This window comes from Sylvia atricapilla, chromosome 1 (genome assembly GCF_009819655.1).
Source record: "Sylvia atricapilla isolate bSylAtr1 chromosome 1, bSylAtr1.pri, whole genome shotgun sequence".
NCBI lineage: Eukaryota > Metazoa > Chordata > Aves > Passeriformes > Sylviidae > Sylvia > Sylvia atricapilla.
Genome location: NC_089140.1, coordinates 828350 through 848705, shown reverse-complemented (window position 1 = coordinate 848705; position 20356 = coordinate 828350). Strand labels below are relative to the sequence as shown.

Here is a 20356-nt window from a genome sequence, read left to right as displayed (position 1 = left end):
TGAGCCGCCGCCGCCGCCCGGCCCCGCCGCCGCCCGCCCGCGCCGCCGCCCCGCACCGCCCGCGCCGTCCCCCGCGCTATGGCCGACTGGGCCCCCGCTGAGGTAAGCGCCGCCGCCGCTCCCCCGCCGGCCGCCGCCCCCCGGCCCGGCCTCGCGTCCCGCCTCCCCCCCCCCCCCCTCACCGCCGCGTTCCCCCTTCAGGAGCTGGAGTGCATGATGGAGTCCCCGGAGCTGGGCCTGGAGCAGCCGCTGCCCGCCCCCGAGCAGGGCCCCGGCGGCGAGGCCGAGCTGCCGGCCGCCGAGATCTCCCTCACGCTGGTCACCGAGATCCAGGCCGTGGACAGGAAGGTGGACACCCAGGCGGCCCAGCTGATGAACCTGGAGGGCAGGATGAGGATGGCGGAGACGAAGCTGATCGGCTGCGAGAAGACGGCGGTGGAGTTCGGGAACCAGCTGGAGAGCAAGTGGACGGCGCTGGGCACCCTCATCCAGGAGTACGGGCAGCTGCAGAAACGCCTGGAGAACATGGAGAACCTGCTGAAGAACAGGAACTTCTGGATCCTGCGGCTGCCCCCGGGGGCGAAAGGGGAAGTCCCCAAGGTAACGGTTCCCTGCTCCTCACAGCAGAACAGGGCTGTTCTGCACATATGCTGGGCTCAGAGCCCTGAGCTCACAGCCCCATATCCCGAGCTCACAGCCCCATATCCCGAGCTCACAGCCCCATATCCCGAGCTCACAGCCCCATATCCCGAGCTCACAGCCCCATATCCCGAGCTCGCAGCCCCATGCCCAGTACAGCCCATATCCTGCACTGACAGCCCCATATCATGTGCACTGACAGCCCCATATCCTGTGCACTGATAGCCCCATATTCTATGCACTGACAGCCTCATATCATATTGTACTGAGAGCCTTATATCCTGTGCACTGACAGCCCCATATCCTGTGCACTGACAGCCTGATCCCTGTACTCACAGCCCCATTTTGGGGCAGCTGCAGTGCTGAGAGGAGTTCATGGCTCCTCCACAGCCCTGTCATCCCTTCAGCACCCAGAAGCACCAGCACAGGTCCCGCTGTGTTGACTATGCACCCCTCGTGCAAGTGTGATCTGGGAGGGATGTCACAAATTCCTGTGTTTGGATCACGCGGAATTTTGCGGCTCAGCCCCGTGTAACTGGGAAGGCTTGGGAACATCCCCAGGGGCTGTTCAGAGGTGATGAGCAGCAGAATTGTGTCAAAAAGGAGGTGAAAAGGAGTCTGTGCCAGGTGCTGTGCACGGGGCATCGCCTGTGACAGGAGGAGGCTGAGCAGGGGGAGGTGACAGGCGGGTGACAGGGGAAATCCCTGTCGTTTCCCTTGAGGGATGAGGCATATGAGGCACGTGGGAAGGAGCAGATGTTCCTGCCTGGGACTGTCCTGCGTGACGCTTGAGGAGTTTGAGTGAGAAAACTGAATGAGAAAACATCCCCCTATCTTTTCTTAAACGAGATACAAACCCCGTGCTGCTGCTCCTTGCAGGTCCCCGTGGCCTTCAACGACGCCTCGTTTAACTTCTCTGAGGAGGAGTGGAAGAGCCTCAACGAGTGGCAGAAGGAGCTCTACAGGCACATCATGAAAGGCAACTACGAGGCCGTCATCTCCATGGGTAACGATGGGCCAGGGTTTGCCCTCAGCCTTCCTGGCACACAGCTTTCCTGGGAACTGGTGGATGGAAGCAGCGCCGTGTCCTGCAGGATCAGGGAGGGGGTTGTGTGCTCTGGGCAGGCGTTACACAGCCCTGGCAGCGAGTTCAGCCCTCACAGCCACACTGAGGGTGGAAGGATGTCACGAGTGTCCCCGCAGGGACAGTGGCTCTCTGATGGTCCCTGCGGCCCGGCAGGAGCTGGGATTGTGAGGAGGAGGAGGAGGGGAAGTGAGAGGACCCTCAATCCAAGCAAAGCTGGGGAAGAGGGAAGTTCCTTTGTCACGCCAAGGTCCACAGATCCACTGCACTGGGTGCATCAGCCCACAGGGCAGCAGAGGGTGCCCTGTGCCCTGCCTCTGAGGTTCCTTCCAGCCCTTTCCTTGGGGCCTCCCGTGAGGGAGAAGTGACTGGGGGCTCTGTCCAACCTCAGGGAGCCGGTCCTGCTCGACGTGCTGCGGGATCTGCTGGGGCAGAGCTGGGGAGAGGCAGCAGCTGAGGGCGAGCTCTGCCTCCTGCTTTCCCTTCAGCAGTGCATTCCCAGCCCAAGGAACGCGTTCCGCTCGCTCCTGCCACTCCTGGCCACGGGAATTCCCTCTGGGGAACACGTTGCTTTCACAACATGTTCCCGAAATGACCTTGCCTTGGCTGCACCGGGGGTGGGAGCGCAGACGTTGTCCCTGGTAGCCAGACACTTCCCTGTGCCGAGTCCAGGCTCGTCTGCCTCCCTGCCATCCAGCTCTGCCCAATCCAGGCCTTCTCTGCTTTTTTATTTCCCCCTGTTTATTTCTTCGAACAGAGGTTTCCTGCAGTCCCTGTGTGCCAGGGAGAAAGGTGAAGGGTAATGACAGCCCCCATCCTGCTGTTTTCAAGCCAATCCCGTGTCCTGCTCCTGAGGCACGGGATCACAGCTGCAGGGGATCTGGGGATCTGAGCCTGGAGCTTAGAGAAACGTATCTGTGCTTCATCCCAAGGTTTCCATTGAGAAACGAGGTGTAGGGCTTTGGCTCCTGTGTAAGGCCAACGGCTCCACCGGAGCAGAGGTGGAATTTAACCCCCCCAGGGCCTCCTACATGTCTGGAAGTGAAGTTTTGTGCTCTCCGCCCCAGGAGAGATGGTGATTGTCCCCTTTCCCCCACCACAATCCGCGAGCAGCCCGTGACTCGGACGAGTAGGACGGAGCGGTCCTGGCTGGAGGGAACCGCACAGGGAGGGCAGTGCTGGCAGCTCTGGTGCTGCCCCCCGAGCTGAAGCCCCCTTTGTAATGGATCCGCGGACCTTAGCGCAGAGGAGAAGACAGGAGAGCCTGCAGGTAAGCCTGGATGCCTTTTCTTCCCGTCCTCCTCGCACTCCTCACCTGAGCAGAGTGTGCTCCTGCATCCAGGGCAGGGTGAGAGGGGCAGAGGGCTGAGAGCAGCTTCCTGAGCCTCTCTCGTTCGTTTCCCCAGCAAAGGAAGGTTGGTGGGCAAAGGCTGCAGAGTTGCTCTCCCACCAGGGCAGGGGAAACATCCTCGTCCTCTCTTTATGTGCAGACGCTGCCATTTCCAAACCGGAGCTGCTGACACGGATTGAGCAGGGAGAGGATCCCAACACTGAGGATCAGGAGGACTCTGAGGGAGGAGAGACCCCCACAGACCCCAGCACTGGTGAGCCACGAGATTCCTGGAACTCAGGGCTGGTGGAGGCAGACGTGGGGCAGGCTGTTCTGTTGTGTCAGCTCTCTCCTCAGCTACAGGGCGACTTTGCTTTCCTGCTTGTCTCCCACCTGATGCATCCATCTCTCCTGGAATCCTCTAAAGCAATATTGGAGTGTAACTCCTGGTCTTTTCTCTTGCACAGAGTTTTTCTTCCCTGGGCCTGATGACAGCTCATGGGGTAAATATGAAGATACTCTGGCTGAAAGCCACGAAGGCTCTGAGGAGGAGGAGAGCATGGAGGTCCCTGGTACATGTGAGTGCACTGAGCTGCTTTGGGAAGTGTCCCTTGCCTAGATGTGCTTTTGGCTTCCCAGCCTCATTCCCAGGAGCAGCTCAGCTTTTCTGGGTGGTGCATTTCCAGAATATCAGGAAGTTGCTTTGAGCAACTGGTTTATACCATGGGAGATCCTTCAGCCTCAGGCACTGTACAAGCCCATGAGGAAGAGAAGTTCTATTTCCTTTTTCTCTGGTGTTTCGGCCTTTATCCTAAACAGCAAGTTCTTGAAGACCTATCTTGCTTCAGGAACCCTGTTTTTTTTCCTCTGGCTGCCTATCTATAGTTAGATTTTATATATAGTATTGTATTACAATATAATTGAAGGCAGGAAGTTGCTGGAATGTGTCCAGAGAAGGAAATGGAGCTGGGGAAGGGTCTGGAACACCAGGATCAGTTGAGGGAGCTGGGAAAGGGGGCTCAGCCTGGAGAAAAGGAGCTCAGGGGGGACCTGGTGGCTCTGCACAAGTCCCTGCCAGGAGGGGACAGCCAAGGGGGGTTGGGCTCTGCTCCCAGGGCACAGGGACAGGAGGAGAGGGAATGGCCTCAAGGTGTGCTAGAGAAGGTCAGGTTGGAAATTGGGAAAATTTTCTTCCCAAAAGGAGCTGTTACACATTGGGACTGCCCAGGGCTCTGGTGAAATCCCCATCCCTGGAAGGATGTAACATCCACGTGGATGTGGCACTTGAGGATGTGGTCAGGGCTGGCTTGACAGTGCAGTGAGTGGTTGGACTCAACGGTTTCCGAGGCCTTTTCCACCTCAATAATTCCGAGATTTTTGACCTAAGTCCCTCTTGCCTCGCCTGTATCCCAGGCCAGAGTAGGTGCTCCCAGCAGGACTCGTCAGTGCCAGGCTCTGAGCTGGGTGTGCACAGCAGAGACCACCCCCATCCCGAGGGAGCTGTGTAAATAACACCCACTCCTTGCCTCCCCAAATGACACCAGTGTCTCTGCTCCGCCAGACGAACAGCCGTGCGACGAGGAGAACTCCGAGAGCCTGGAGCTTTCCAGGTCGTTGACAGGAAAGTGGGAAGACGTTTTATCCAACCCGGAGGAGGAGATACAGTCGAGCAGCAAGAGCCAGAGCGGGTCGGCCCCGCCGCAGCGAACGGCGACGGGCAACGGGCTGAGGCGCTCGGTGCGGCGCGGGAGAGACTTGGTCAAGAAGGATGCCGAGGAGGCGGCGGCCTACAAGGGGCCCTACATCTGCTGCGAGTGCGGGGAGAGCTTCCTGGACAAGCAGCTCTTCGCCACCCACCAGAAGACTCACGCCAGCGAGGAGGCGTGCACGTCCCTGGAGCGCGGCGAGAGCTTCCGGCAGAAATCCAAAGCCAAGGGGCAGGGCGCGTCCCGCTCCAAAGCGTCCAAACGCCCCGACGGGGAGAAGAGCTCGGGCTTCAAGTACGGCTTCGTCAGGCACCAGGTGAACAACATGGTGGAGAGGCCCTACACCTGCTCCCAGTGCAAGGAGAGCTTCAGCCTGGAAGTGAGTCTGATCCTGCACCAGAAGCTGCACACGGGGAAGGGCGACGGGCCGCTGACGTGCACCTACTGCGGGAAGGACTTCCGAGACCTCTCCAAAGCCATCCGCCACCAGCGCATCCACACCGGGGAGAGGCCCTACCAGTGCACCGAGTGCGGGAAGAGCTTCATCCGGCGGGACCACCTGCTCAAGCACTGGCGGGTGCACACCGGGGAGACCCCCTACCAGTGCCCCGTCTGCGGGAAGCACTTCCGCTACAAAGAGTCCCTGAATTGCCACCAGAAAATCCACTCCCGCAACCCGCGGCCCGGGGAGGAGTCCCAGCACAACCTGGGCTCTGCGGGCACCCAGACCGACCATTTGTGCGTGAAGAAAGAGACTAAGCAGTAGCCGAGGTGGGGCCGGGGCAGGAGGGCTCGCGGTGACCGTGACGGTCTGGCAGGTGGACGTGCAGCATGATGGCAGGTGACTTGTATCGCAGCTAATCCATGTGGTCATGCTACGAAGCCCGCTTTGGTGAAGCATCCAAGGAATTCCTCTTAAAAAGACTCTGCTCGGCCGGCCCAGGCAGCTCTGGGAGCCCGCGGGGTTCCCGTGGCCCTTCCACCGCGGCGCAGGCCCCGTGCTCGCTGTTCCCTACGCAGGGTTGGATTCTGCCCGTAGAGAATTAAATCCCGAGCGATTCTCTGGGCTCCGTATTTAGCAGGTGTTCCCCCCACCTATCTTTGTGCATATTCAGGAGTGACAAGCTTTCGCTTTCTTTTTTTCCACTCGTTTCACTGCAAGGCTGGAAGCGCGAGGAGAGAGGGAGGGAAGGTTCCCAGCCGGCCGCCCGCTCCCGCTGTGTCACCGTGTCCCCAAAGGCTGCCAGGCCACCACCAACTGGGGTGAAGGCAGGAGAGGCGAGGCGCAGAGGTGGTCAGGGCGCGACGCGGGAGTTTGCGGAAGGCGGCAAAGCGGAGAGGAGAGCGTGGCAAAGAGCGGGGTGAGATAAAAGCAGGTGCTGGAGAAAGGGGCTGAGGACATTGGAGCAGGAAGAGTCGGGAAGGGCAGCGTTCTGGAGGCGTGCTGGGCTCGCTCACACGAGGAGGACACGTCTCTGTTCTTTTGAAGGGTGTCATTGGCACCAGCCGGGCTGTGGGTCCCTTCTGGCCCGAGGGACCGGCGCCGCTGGGCCGACACACAGACTCCTGGCAATGAAGGTGATTTTATTCTTATTTTTTAACTGGGTTTGGTCTCACTCAGGTAAGTCAAGACGAGTGAAAGCAGCTTCTCCTAACCCCTGTAAAAGAGCTGTTTGGTTTTTAGTTAACTTAGAAGTAGTCTGTTATTATTATTATTATTATTAATTATTATTATTATTATTAATTATGATGATGATAATACTACAAAGAAAGGTGTGACACTATATTTCACAGTTGCTCTAAAACACTTCCATGTATGCGATAACTGCCCGGAGTTTTCCAGCCGTTTGTGTAAATATTGGATGACTTCTGGAGCTGTTGGTGTTGTTCTGAGGTGGCTGTAAGTGGTGTCTCTTCGCTCTGTATCGTCAGCTGCTGGTTCGTGATCGTGTTTTGTAATAACTTTTGTAAAGTCTGTCAATACAGTGTTTCCATTCTGAATCCCGTGTCAGCCCTTCACAGGTGCCTGCAGCTCCCTGCTCCTGCTCCTGGCTGTCACTCGGGAGCTTTTCCAGGTAACTGTGGAACAGGTGAACAGCACAAGCCAGGCTGAGCTGGAGAGCCAGGCCTGGCAAGCCAGGCTGCTCTGGGGATGCTGCAGCTGGGATTTGTGGTTTTCACTTTGCTGCTGTGATTAGAGTTTGTGCTCCGGGACACAAACAGGGCTGTGGGCAGCTGAGGAATCCTTGGATCTGTGGTGGGATGGAGCTGGAATATCCCGCACCCACGGTGAGGGAGAAGCACTGGTGGCTGTGGCCACCTTGGAGCTGGGAACGTGGAATCAAAGCCTGGGTTGGAAGGGACCTCACAGGGTTCCTAGTTGGGTGTTTTTCCTTCCAGGCTTCCCTCTGAGCCCAGCATTCCCCAGGCTCTTCCCTGCCAGAGCCCAGAAAACAGACACTTCCCTCTGCCCACCAGAGACCCCCTGAGCTCCAGTGAGGCCCAGGGGTTGTTCCAGCTTGGGACCTGGTGTGGGACGGGGAGAGGACACCCCACAGGTCAGAGCCACCATGGAGATGTGGCATTTTGGGGTTCACAGAGGCCAGGGACTGCCAGAGTCCCTCAGCCACCCCAGTCTGTGCTGGGTGCCCAGGGAGATGGAGCAAGTGACCCCAGTGAATCCCCCACACTGTGACCCCACTGATTCCCCCCAATCTCTGTGTGACCTCAGTGAATCCCCCACACTGTGACCCCACTGATTCCCCCCAGTCTCTGAGTGACCCCAGTGAATCCCCCAGTCTCTGAGTGACCCCAATGATTTTCCCCAGTCTCTAAGTGACCCCGGTGAAGCCCTCACACTCTGACCCCAATCTCTGTGTGACCCCAGTGAATCCCCCACACTCTGACCCCCAATGATTCCTCCCAATCTCTGTGTGACCCCAGTGAATCTTGCCGTGCTCTGGAGCCACTCTGTGGGAACGAGGCTGCTGCACGTGGGCATGGAGATGGTGGGGAGGAAGAGAAGAGGGAGAAGAGGTCAGGGAAGGAGCATCCTGTGGGATCCAGGCTGGGGAGGGCGTGTGCTGCCAAGGGCTCAGCTCTGAGCACACAGAGACACTGTGAGGACACACCAGTGTCCCTGTGTGGTCACACGTGTGCTCTGTGGGTGTACACAGGGCTGGTGACAGGCACACAGCACTCCATGGGCATGGCTGTACCCCAATCCTGCTCAGTCCACTCCTGGGAATAATCCAGGTGATCCACAGGGACAGCGTGGGGCCTCCCAGGGCCAGGGCCAGGCACTCCCTGTGCCAGGAGCTGCTCTGGGATGTACAAATGGGCAGGGACACCCCTCCATTCCAGAGCTGCTCCTGGTATTCCCTCCCAATGCATCAGGGTTGTGGATCCCTGGGACACCCCAAGAGGGGCCTGGATGGGAGTCTTTAATTGAGGGTCCCCATTTGCTGTCACACCTCTGTCCCCTCCCAAGCCCAGGTGACCCATCCCAGCTGTCCTCTCCCTTTCCCCACAAACCAAAGGGTTTCCTGCCCTTCCCTGTGCTCATTGTCACCAACTTTCCCCCCAAGGAGTGGCCGGGCTGTGCCAGAGCAGGCAGGGATGGGACTGGGCAGATGGGATACAGTAGGATACAGTGGGAATGAGATGGGACAGAACAGGATGAGACATGGATGGAATGGGACGAGATGTGGGATGGATAGGATGAGGCTGGATGAGGCAAGAATGGACACACAGCATGGAAGGGGATGTAATGGGATGGGACAGAACAGGGTGCAATGGGACAGGATGGGATCACACAACGTGGATGGAGTGGGATGGGCTGGGGCATGAAGAGACAGCGTGGGACAGGACATGGATGGGACAGGCCGTGGTGGGATAGACAGAATGGGCCGGTACAAGACTGGGAAGGACGTGACAGGATGGACTGGGCTGGGGTGGGAGAGAAAAGGAAAGGATTAGAATAGACGGGACAGGACGGGATGGGAGAGGACGGGATGGGGGAGGACGGGATGAGATGGGGGGGGGACAGGACGGGATGGGATGGGGGAGGCCAGGACGGGATGCTGCGGCCGGGTCCGGCGGGGAGGAGGCCGTGGGAGGGGAGGGGTCGCTCCGTTTCACGGCGCCGCCGCCTCCGGCCGCCATTTCCGAGCCCGCAGGGATGGGCGGGGGGACCCGACGGGCGGGGCCGGGGAACCAGCCCCGGGGCCTCCAGTGACAACCTGGTGCCTGTCCTGAACCCCCATTTGGCACCGAGCCCCTCCGCAGTCTCCCCCATTGCCCCTCTCATTCGCCCCAGTCAAAGCAGCCCCTCCGCCCCCTTGCAGCACAGCGCGGATGGGGCTGGGGAGATGAGTTACTCCTCCCCTTCCCAGTCACTCCTCGGTCCCCCAGTCCCCGCCGGCTCCCCGCTGCCAGCCCAGTTCCTCGGGCGATGCCCCGAGTGCCACCAGTCCCCCCGTGCCGCCAATGCCCCCGGCCCCGTCAGTTCCCCAATCTCCCCCGGTTCCCCCGGTCCCCCCGTTTTCGCCCTGTGCCCCGGGTCCCCTCAGTCTCCCCCTTGTCCCCCCCTGTCCCCGCTGTCCCCGCTGCGGGCGGTGCCGTGGGGGGGCCCCGACGGGGCGGGGCGGTGATGCCGTCGGCCCGCCAGGGGGCGCTGTGCGGCGCGCGCCCGCCCCGCTCCGCCCCGCTCGGCGCGCGCTCCGGCCGCGGCAGCGCCCCCTGGCGGCGCGGCGGGGCAGCGGCGCGGCCGGAGCGCCGGACCCGGACCCGGACCCGGAGCCGCGCTCGGTGTCGGAGCCGCCGCCGCCCCCGCCCCGCCGCCTCCGCCCGCCGGGCCCGCGCCGCCCCCGGCCCGCCCCCGCCGCCGCCCCCGCCCCGCCGCGCCGCCCCGCGCCCAGCCCGATGCCCGGCGGCGGGCGGAGGTGAAGCAGCGAGCGGGCGCTGGATCCTCCCGGCCGCGGCCCCCGGGGCCCCGGGCACGGAACAAAGGGCCATGGCCGAGGGGGCCCCCGCTCAGGTAAAGGGCGCCCGCCCGCCGCGGGGCCGGGCCCGGCGCGCACCGCCCGCCCGCGCCTCGCGGGCCGCACGTCGGGGCTCACGGGCCGCGCCGTCGGGGCCGCGGCGGGCGGGGGGGGACCGGCGGGCGGCGGGCGCTGTCACCGCGCGGGGCCGCGGCCGCCCCCGGGCCCGACGGGCGGCGACGGGACGGGCGGCCCCGGGGGGGCGGCGGCGGCGCTGCCTGTGCCCGCCCGGGCCTCCGCGGCCGGCGGCGCCCGCGCTGCCGTCGGGGCCGGGCCTGCCCGTCCGCCGCGCCCCCGCCGCCGGGCCCTGCGGCCCCTCGGGACCCACCCGCCGCCGCCGCCCCCTCCTCCCGTGTCACCGCCCGGTCCCCATGGCGACGGGGCGCCCGCGGCCCCCCGGGTGTCCCCTCGCCGTGCCCATGGCAACGGGGCTCGGCCGGCCCGTGTCACCCCGCGGGCCCCCGCCATCCCGTGTCACCTCCCCCCCCAGCCCCCGCCGCGCCGGGTCCTGCCCGTCCCGTGGGACCGGCACGGGGCCGGTGTAAGCGGCTTAGCGGGGACACGGGGACGTCCCCGCCGCCCCGCCGAGCGCTGGGCCCTGCAGCGGGCCTCCCCCCCGCGGTCCGCATGGCCCCGGGGATGTCCCCATGGCCGCGGGCGGCCCCTGTCACACCGCGCATGGGAGGGTCTCTAACACCCCGGGGGGGTCCCTGTCGCCCCGGGGACATCCCCCGCGCTGACCCCGCGCCCTTGTGTCCGCAGGCGCCGGAGGCGGTGCGGCCGCCGCGCTGCCCCTCGCCGCTGCGGCCAGCGGCCGGCCCCGAGCGCACCTCGGAGCGGGAGACGCAGACGGCGGAGCTGTCCCTGACCGTGGTGGCGGCCGTGCAGGCGGTGGAGAGGAAGGTGGATTCTCACTCCACCCGCCTGCTGGACCTGGAGGGTCGGACGGGGATGGCGGAGAAGAAGCTGATCGACTGTGAGAAGACGGCGGCGGAGCTGGGGAACCAGCTGGAGAGCAAGTGCGCGGCGCTGGGCACCCTCATCCAGGAGTACGGGCTGCTCCAGCGGCGCCTGGAGAACATGGAGAACCTCCTGAAGAACAGGAACTTCTGGATCCTGCGGCTGCCCCCGGGCAGGAAGGGGGAGGTCCCCAAGGTAAAGGTGTCCTGGGGGGCAGGAGCCGGGCATTGCACCCGAAATGCTCCCGGAGGGCAGGACCGGAGGGCAGGACCGGGCTGGGTGAGCAGGTAGACAGAATGGGCCCCGGCACAGGTGAGTGTCACCATTGCAGCTGCTCATTGCAGCTTCCCAGCTCGTGCCCTGCTGGGACTAAAACACTGTGGGGCAGAGGCCTGGGAGGACATCCTGGTACTCAGGCCAGAGGTTTCAGTTCTGCTCCACTGCGCTGCACAGCCCCGGGGCCATCGACTCTTTTTTTTTTGTTCGGGGTTTGTTTTGGTGGTTTTTTTTTTTTTTTGGCCACCATTTGAAAAAACCCTGCAGATTTTGTGGTTCTTTCGTTTTGACCCCCTTGATGGTGCAGAGTCTCCCAGCTGGGGAAGGAGCAAGCGGGAGCTGCTGCTGCTGCAGGGAAGGGGGAAGCTTTGGGATTCAGGAAGGCAGATGAGCTCCCTGGGCTTAGCCGAGCTCTGGAAAGAGCCCACCATCAATATTCAGTTCCTACTTGAATTTCACGACCTTCCCACGAAAAGAGTGTGCAAATGAGACCATGTAGGACATGGGAAAGGAAATGTCTCTGGAGAGAGCAGAGAGCAGCAGGAAAATGTGGGTTCAGACCCAGGCACCCCATTTAGTGCAGTTGGGGGACAGAACCGGAGTGCTGCGTTCCCTCGGAAGAGCTCCCCTCCAACACGGCACAGTTTGCACGTCCTGAATTTATCCTTAGGAATTATTCCTTGGCTAACAAGGTGGGAAGCTGCAGATGGTGGGCACACAGTAACCCCACAGGGATAATAGGGAGCCCTGTGGGTCTGGGTAGAGTTTTCCCTGGAGTTCTGGAGTAATTGAATCCGGGAGTTACGTCAGCTCATCAATAGGGATGAGTCCAGCCCAGCTCTTGGGTTTTCTCTGCCTTTTGGTCCCCCAAGCCTGATCACCCTGCAGAGGAGGAGCTCGGGGTCCTTGGGGAAAATCCCAGTCTGGATTCATCACTAGGAACCATTGGTTTGGTTGAGACCCTAATTCCCAAAGAAATAACCTGCCCAGGAGTTGTTTTAAGAAGCAGCTGAGAGATGGCCTTGAAGGAGCTGAAGGCTGGCAGTGCTCAGTCCTGCCTGAACCCGCTGTTGGAATTGCAGGTGCCGGTGACCTTTGATGACGTGTCCGTCTATTTCAATGACAAGGAATGGGAGAAGCTGGAGGAGTGGCAGAAGGAGCTGTACAAGAATGTGATGAAGGGCAACTACGAGTCTCTGATCTCCCTGGGTAAATACGGGGTGTCCTCATCCTGCTGAGGCACAGGAGGCTCCTTCTGGCTCTTCCTTGGAGATCCCCTTGGATGAGACCCAGATGTCCCATTTTAAAGGCTTAAAAACACTGGAGGATGTTTTTAGTCTGGGTTTATTCCCGCTCATGCTGTGGTGCTGTTCTGGCTGGGTGAGGGATGTCCTGTGGGCAGGTGGGTTGGAGACCTCCCAAACCTCTTCCAGCCACACTTATGCCATCAAAAACCACCTCCTTCCTTATGGCTGTTGGGAGGGCTTCCCTGCATCTTCTGGGTCTGCAGTGGGTACCAGCCCGTGCACCCTTTTAGAGGGTTTTGCACCTGTGGATGTTCCTGAGTGTCCTCACGTGTCCCCTGTGTGCTGGGAAGAGGTGGAAGCCGATATTAGATTGCCAGTGCAGTAATCCCTCTCTCCCACCCCTCTGTCTCTCAACAGACTATGCAATTTCCAAACCCGGTGTTTTGTCTCAGATCGAGCAAGGGGAAGAATCACGGGGCAGGAATGAGCAGGACCTGGAGGAGAGTGAGATCATTACTGATGCCACAGCAGGTGAGGCGGCACCTTGGCACGAGGGCAGCCCTGGGTTGTGTTCCCAGGAGCTGCTCATCCCAAGGCTGAAGCAGATGTTGCTGGGATGTGGTTTATCAGGAGAAGCCTTGCCTAGGAATGGGATAAATTTGGCTGATAGGAGGTTTAATGTCCAGGTACAGCTCAACATAGAAACCAGGACAAGCACAGCCTGGAGAGTTGGGCACTGGGAGCCCTTCCCAGCAAGGGAGGCATCTGCAACCAGACCAGGTCCTCAGGGAGCCAGTGTGCCTGGCAAGGAAGGAGAATCGGGTCCCACTGGGAGAGCCCATCCACCCAGAAAATCCTCTTCACCCTCTCTTTGCGTGGATGGTGCCTGGGTTTACCCTTGGAGCATCCTCCCAGGCAGGGAAGCCTGGTCCCGTGCTGTGCAGGGAGATGGGATGCTGAGGGGCAGGACTGGGCTGGGAATGGGGCACCAGTGACCCTGAGCCCCAGAGCAACTCCTGCTCTGTGATAAGGGGGCTGATAAGGAGATGAGGAGGTGGCCTGGAAGATACAGTGTCATCTCCACTCATCATCCCTGATTCCAGGCTGTGGATGTGGGGTCACACCAACACCCTGCTTGTGCTTTCCATTGCAAGGATCTTAAAATTAAATTGAGGCCAATGGGAAGAGGAAAATCACGTGGAGCTGCAGCTGGGGGATGTGGGGTGGCCGAGGGGTGCTGAGCTGTGGCACCAAGGCCCCAGGCTGGGTGGAGCGAGTTCCCTGTGCCTGCAGAGGGTCCTGGGCTGGAGCTGGGAGCATGGCAGAGATGGGTGAAGGGCAGGGCCTGAAGGGAGAGCAGAGGCCGAGCAGAGGAAACCCTCAGCGGGATGAGCGGCTGGAGCTGGCAGGGATTGCTGGCTCCTTCCTCCTGGCTCCGGGCACTGATGGCAGGCGGGAATCTCTCCTTGCTGCAGCTGGAATAAGGGTTGTGATCAAAACGGAGGAGCTCCTTCCCGAAGACAGCCCTGAGAACCCCGAGCTGCACGGGATGTCAGGACAGTCCGAGGGCAGCTTCCAGAGCCCGGATGAAGAGGCAGCGTGTGAGAGTCCCTACAGCTCCGTGTCCCCACCCAGGGACCTCCCAGGGACCAGCCTGGGGGACTCCTCCGAGTACGGAGCCGACTTCAACGAGATCCAGAGGGTCATCGTTCACCACGGGAGCTGCACAGGTGAGACACAGCTCTGCACACGTGTGGCCCGAGGGGCTGTGGTGAGTTAGGAAATGGTGGGGAAGGGGTTGGATAGACAGGAGGGGTTCAATTTCTCCGGAACCAGCACCAGAAGGAAAGTTTCTGGCTGCAGCAGCTTCTGAGAGTAGCTCTGGTAAGGCCTTGGGCTTGGAGGAGGAGGCAGCACATCCATGGTGGACACAGAACAGGGTCTCTGAGGGCTCCTGTCCTGCTCAGGAGCAGAGTGAGCACTGGCCCAGTCCTGAGTCTGGGAAAAGCCCTGGTTAGCCACGGAGACCAAGGGAAGATGTGTCTCAGGCAGGGTTCTGTGAGAACCCTGGTGAGCTCTGCTCACAAAATCCCACTGTGGCAGAGGGCAGGGTTGGTGTGGGGTGTGGAGGAGTGGATGGTTACACACTGGACACTGCTGGAGGAATGTGGGAGATCCTGCAGGTTGCAAAGTGTGGGAGTTGCTCGGGGCCGCTCCACAGGATAGGGAAGAATGTGTTTGGAGCTCTGATTTGTGAGCTGCCAGGAGGGAAGGATGTGGGGTTTTGTGGAGAGGTGGGGTGATGGCACTGAGTGTTTCACGTGTAGAATTCTGCCAGTGCAGTGGCAGACACCGGCCACGTCCTACAGATGTGCTGTAAGGGTGGGGATGGGAGAGCAGGAGATGAGAGGTTGGGAGCGCTGGGTCCCTCCTCCTGACGCCTCTGCGGTGCACTACACAAACCAAGGCACAGAGCTCTCCAGGGCCTCAGCTCCATCTTGTGGGTCCTGTGGTCTGCTCGGGGCTTTGTGAGGGAAACCAGCCAAGCCACCAGTGGGGCTGGAGCTGATCCTTGTCCCAGAGCTGCTGCCTCTGCCAGGACAAGGGGCTGGGCAGGAGCTGTGGCCGTGCTGGCCGGGATGGGGGGCTGAGCCCCCAGGTCCATAGAGGGGAAGGTTTTCCTCCACCTGGGTTTTCCTCTCCTTTAAAGGGAAGAGGGCCATGGCTTTGACACATCCACTCCTATTGGTTTCCTTTGCTTGGGAAAGTGTAGCTGCTCTTCCTGGGAGAGTATTTAGGCCTGGCTCACAGTCCGGTGTGGAGTGACATGAGAGCTTGCCTTGGGCCATGCTGGCCCTGGGATGGCTGCTGTCACCAAACAAAATCCCTGGCTTACTTCCTGCCTTGGTGACACGGAGGGGAGCCTGGCCTGCTGCCATCCATCCCACTGTAGATCCATCCCACTGCTAGGTGCTCTGGGAAGGAGCGGGGTGGGTCTCTGGCCACGCCACATCGCAGCGAGGCTGAGGGAAGGGGACAGGGCCAGTCTCAGGCGTGCTGTGCTGTCCCCAGAGCAGAGCTGGCAGCCTGGTGATGTTTCTGCTGAGCAGTGCCGTGCCGGGGGTGTTGTTGTAGCCCAGTGAAACGGCAGCAGATGGAGCTGCTCTGAAATCACTCGGCCACCCAAACCCTGGTGTACCCGCGGCGTTTTTATCCCTCGTATCCTGCGGCAGCGCAAAGTTGCCAAACTTTTTGGCAGACGATTGGAGTGCACCCTCCAGAGGAGCCTGAGCAGGGGTGGGGTGTCTGAACTCCATGTCTGGGGGGTGTATGGTCCATCCCAGCACTCTGGGTGGGCTCCGGCCAGTCCAGGTGGGCAGAGCAGCAAGCACAAACAGCTGCAGGAGCCCGTGCAGGTGTTTTGTAGCACCCAGCAGTGTCAGAGACCACTCCATCTCACCCCGTGACCCTAACGCCGTTCGGTTTTCCCCCTCAGAGGACGGGATCGTGATCAAGACGGAGGAGGAGGAGGAGGAGGAGGACGACCCCGACACGCTGGAGCCGTGCGCCATGTTCTCGGGCCGGAGCGAGGCGCCGGCGTTCCCCAGCCACGAGGCCGGGCTGGGCTGCGAGGCGCAGTGCAGCTCCAAGGCGCAGCCCCGCGGCCTGGCCCGCGTCAGGAAGGCGGCGGCCTGCGACAGGGACTCCGGGGACATGAAGCCGTCCAGCGGCCAGCAGCGGAACCGGACGCGGGAGAGACCCTACATCTGCCCCGAGTGCGGGAAGAGCTTCATGCTCAAGATCAACTTCATGATCCACCAGCGCAACCACCTCAAGGAAGGGCCCTACGAGTGCCACGAGTGCGACCTCAGCTTCCGCAACAAGCAGCAGTTCCTGCTGCACCAGCGCAGCCACACGCGCCGCGGCGTGGGGGTCCCGCGGCGCCCCGAGCACGGCCTCAAGCCCCCGTCGCGGCCCCCGCCGCCGGGGAAGCCCTACAAGTGCTCCGAGTGCGAGAGCAGCTTCAGCCACAAGTCGAGCCTCAGCAAGCACCAGATCACCCACGTCGGGGAGCGGCCCTTCACCTGCGGGGAGTGCCGCAGGAGCTTCCGCCTGCAGATCAGCCTGCTCATGCACCAGAGGATCCACGCGGGCAAGAACGAGATGGCCTTCCTGTGCCCCCAGTGCGGCAAGAACTTCACCCGGCCCTCCCACCTGCTGCGGCACCAGCGGACTCACACCGGCGAGCGGCCCTACCAGTGCAGCCAGTGCGAGAAGACCTTCAGCGAGAAGTCCAAGCTGACCAACCATTACCGCATCCACACGCGGGAGCGCCCGCACGCCTGCGCCGTCTGCGGGAAGGGCTTCATCCGCAAGCACCACCTCCTGGAGCACCAGCGCATCCACACGGGCGAGCGGCCCTACCACTGCAGCGAGTGTGGCAAGAACTTCACGCAGAAGCATCACCTCCTGGAGCACCAGCGGGCGCACACCGGCGAGCGGCCCTACCCCTGCACCGAGTGCACCAAGTGCTTCCGCTACAAGCAGTCGCTCAAGTACCACCTGAGGACGCACATGGGAGAGTGAGGGGCTGCCCCAGGCTTCCTCTTCCTCCCTCCCTCGTATCCCTCCCTTTTCCTCCTCGTCCTCCTTGTCCTCCACTGGTCTCTCCCGCCCTCCCTCCATCCATCTCCCCCCACCCCGGCTCAGGGCATGGACATCAAAGGAAGCTTTGTGTGGTAGCGCCGCTGGTCTGGTGGAGACTCGGCCGATTGGGAATAAATTAATGAATTAAAAGCAAGCAACGCGCGGCAAAATTAAAAAAGATTATATATATATAAAATTAACAGAAGCAGCTGATTTAGGGGGAATCCTCACCAACGAGCAAACAAACCACCAACAAAAGAAACCTGTACACAGGGTGTTTTGCCGGAGTAGGACTCGTAACTGCTTTTCAAATCTACTGTTTGGGGTTTTTTTTAATAAATGTGGAGGAACTTTTTATTTGATAAGCGACCTTAGGATGGGCAAGATTTTATTTTTGGTTTTGTTTTTTTTTTTTTTTTTTTTTTTCGTTTGGGGTTTTTTGTTCTGTTTTGTTTTGTTGGTTTTTTTGTTAACTGCTCTGTAGGCTGATTCTGGCACAGTCACTTTTTGTCCAGGAGCTCTGTGGAGGCGCTGCCTCGTCCGGGCTGGATGTGACAGGAGGAGCTCCAGCCGGGGGGAGGTGAGTAATTAACAGATGCAGCTGATGAGGAAGTTCTTCGTGTGTCTAGATTGGAAGCGCTGATAGGTGCCTGCCCGGCTCGCGGGGCTGTGATGCACTCCTGAATTATACAATAGAATAAAATTCTAGTTGCAGTAAAAGACCCTTTTTCTGGTAGGACCCCTCCACAAGGCTCCTCCAAACACCCATTTCTAGCCCTCAATCCTCCCACCAGGGGCTGGCCCTGCTGCCACCGAGGGCATCGGGGTGCTGGGGGGTCACCAGGGAGCAAGACTCGGTTGTGTTGAACTGCTCTGCTGTCCTTGAGCTGCTCCACAATGGCAGGAGCAGCGGGATTCCTGCCCAGGGGAGGAGCAGTTCCAGGCTGGCTCCAAGGAAACACCATCCTGCTCCTGGGAACCTGCTGCCGGGGTGGGTGGGACACGATCCATCTCCCTGCTGTTGGTTTGAGCTCCTGTTTGTAGCAGCTCGGTTCCTGGGGATCTCAGCTTGTCCTGGCTGCAGCTCCTGAGGTTGGGCTGGGGCTGGGTGACATCCATCCCGAGGGGTTGGGGTGGTGACATCAGCCATGGTTGGGGTGGTGACACCAGCTGGGGCTGGGGTGGTGACACCAGCTCCCCAGAGCACACCAGGCTCCTTCCCGGTGCTCAGATCTCACGTTGGACAGTGGCATCAATAAACAGAACAATGATGGGAGAAGTTGTTGGGACCTGTCAATGCCTTTGCAGAACCAAAGTCCTCAGCCAGGACTTTGCTGGTGTAGGAACCCCTCCTAAGTTGGGATACGGCCTCTTCTGTGCTAGAAAGTGCCAGAGGGCAGCGCAGCCATGGGGAGCTGTTGAAAGCCACCAGCTGGTCACTGCTGTGGGTGGCAGCATTTTGGGGCTGCCAGGACAGGCTCCTGCCAAGGTTCCTGCCTTCCCACCGCTGGGAAGGTGCCTGCAACTCCCTGGAAGAAGTTTGGGGTTTCAGGTCAGGGCGTGCTGTCGGACAGGAGTTGACATTTCCATCTCTAGAAGCTGGCCAGGCTGGACAAGGCTTTGGGATAGTGAAAGGTGTTCCTGCCCTTCAAGGGAGGTGGAACAAGATGAGGTTTGAGGTCCCTTCACACCCAAACCATTCTGGGATTCCATGAAAAGTGCTGTGGTGGGGCTGATGTCCCGGCAGGGAGGTGTGGGGACAGGACAGGAGGGCCTGGCTGCAGCCCTGTGTCCCTCAGCAGCCTCCCTGCATCCCCCTCACCAGGACTAAATGCAATTATGGAGAAAAAAGGAAATGAAAAGCAGAACTGATTCTGCTGCTCGGTGGCTCTCGTCCGTCACACTGGCAGCAACGTGGACCTGGGAGAATCCTTTTTTCTTCCCTAAAAATGGATTAATTCAGCTTTTTACTGGCAAAAAAGCCCTGAGGTGGCTGTACTGGCCTGGCTGCTCCCCTGCAGTCCCAGTCCCTTGGTGTGGCCAGGCTGGCAGTGCCTGTGCTCTGCTCTGTGTCACTGGGCCCCACACAGCAGCTCCTGCCCCTCGTGCTGCTCCTCGCCCGCCGCACACGGATGTAACAGCCTTGGCCACTGGACACTGCCAGGATTTAACAGCATCTGGTGACCTTCAGCAGCTCAAATGTCACCAATCCATCTGCAGAGACAGCTCCCGTGCCAGTGGGACCACGCGGCCATCGTGGCCCTGAGTGCAGGTGGCGGCGACTCTGAAAACCACAGTGGTGACATTTTAACAGCATTGTCCCGTGGTGGGGACTGGCTCCATGCCTCCTGTCCCTACAGCAGCAGCACAGAAGGGACAACGTGGACCCGCAGCAGGCAGAGAACGAGGCAGCTCGAGGGGTTCTCCTTCCCCAAGTGCTGCTGCTGCTCTCGGGGTGTTTGGAGCCGGGGTGAGAGTGAAGGAGACACTGGGAGAGTCGCTGGCAGCCACGGGGTGCAGGGCTGGAGGCTGGAGCTCTCCTGCCCAGGAGCAGCCAGGGGCTGGGGGGATTTCAGGCCGGGGCTGGCAGCGCAGGGAGGAACACGGGATTACCCTCAGCTCCCACACAGCGCAGCTGCTGCCCCAACACAATCCCTTAAAACTGCATTAACCCAGCCCAGCAGCTCTGGGGAAGGATCCCAGTGCAAGGCCTGGGGAAGGGATTCCTGCTCACCAGCTCTCACCCACCAGGGCCAAGCTCCCAGACATCTTCCAAGTTATTAAAGATTAAATTGATTTAAGCATCCTGGGCATCCACAGGTGCTGGAGCATGTTGGCTGTGCCCCAGGGGGAAGGCTGGGATGAAGGCTTCCACTCACACTCACTGCAGCCCTCCCCTTCTGCAGTCTCTGCTGCATCCCCACTGGTGTGGGCTGCCCACAGCAATTCCACAGACAGGGACATGTGTGTATTGTGAGATCCAGGCACAGGAATCTGCACAGAGAGAGACAGGGACGCTCTCCACGTTGTCTTGGTTTGAAAAGAGGTGTCTGCTAAGGAAGGTAGGAGCCTCCCTTGAAATGGAAAATGTAAACCTCCTCCCTCCTAATTATTATAATTTTGAAATTAAGGGGCTCTCAGGCAAAGATAAGGGGATAGGAATAACAGTTCTTTAGTAGGAGAATTAAAATAAAAATGCATTAGTACAAAAAAAAAAAAAAACAAACCACTGACAAGAGTCAGAACACAACCTGACACCCTGTTGGTCTCCCATTGCCTGGCCCCAGGAGCCCAGGTCTCTCTCAGTGCTCACCCCTCTGTGTCTCCATATGGTCCCTCTGTGTCCCTTTGTCCCACAGATGTCCCCAGCCAGGGTTTCTCTCCCACAATGTGGGCCAGGGTCCCGGATCGCTGCAACACAGGAG

The 20356-nt window shown here is 60.4% G+C and overlaps 1 protein-coding gene across 1 annotated transcript; it reads left to right on the top strand.

The window, feature by feature from the left end:
* The first annotated feature begins 15 nt into the window (after nucleotides 1–15).
* On the top strand, nucleotides 16–17315 carry LOC136375358 (zinc finger protein 850-like). The gene is made up of 13 exons (XM_066340826.1): nucleotides 16–102; nucleotides 202–600; nucleotides 1519–1645; nucleotides 3214–3327; nucleotides 3521–3631; nucleotides 4615–5521; nucleotides 9078–9238; nucleotides 9331–9797; nucleotides 10564–10956; nucleotides 12120–12246; nucleotides 12702–12815; nucleotides 13760–14014; nucleotides 15781–17315. The coding sequence occupies exons 1-13, from the start codon at nucleotides 79–81 to the stop codon at nucleotides 16869–16871; spliced, it is 4290 nt and encodes a 1429-aa protein (XP_066196923.1). The 5' UTR covers nucleotides 16–78; the 3' UTR covers nucleotides 16872–17315.
* The last annotated feature ends 3041 nt before the right edge of the window (nucleotides 17316–20356 follow it).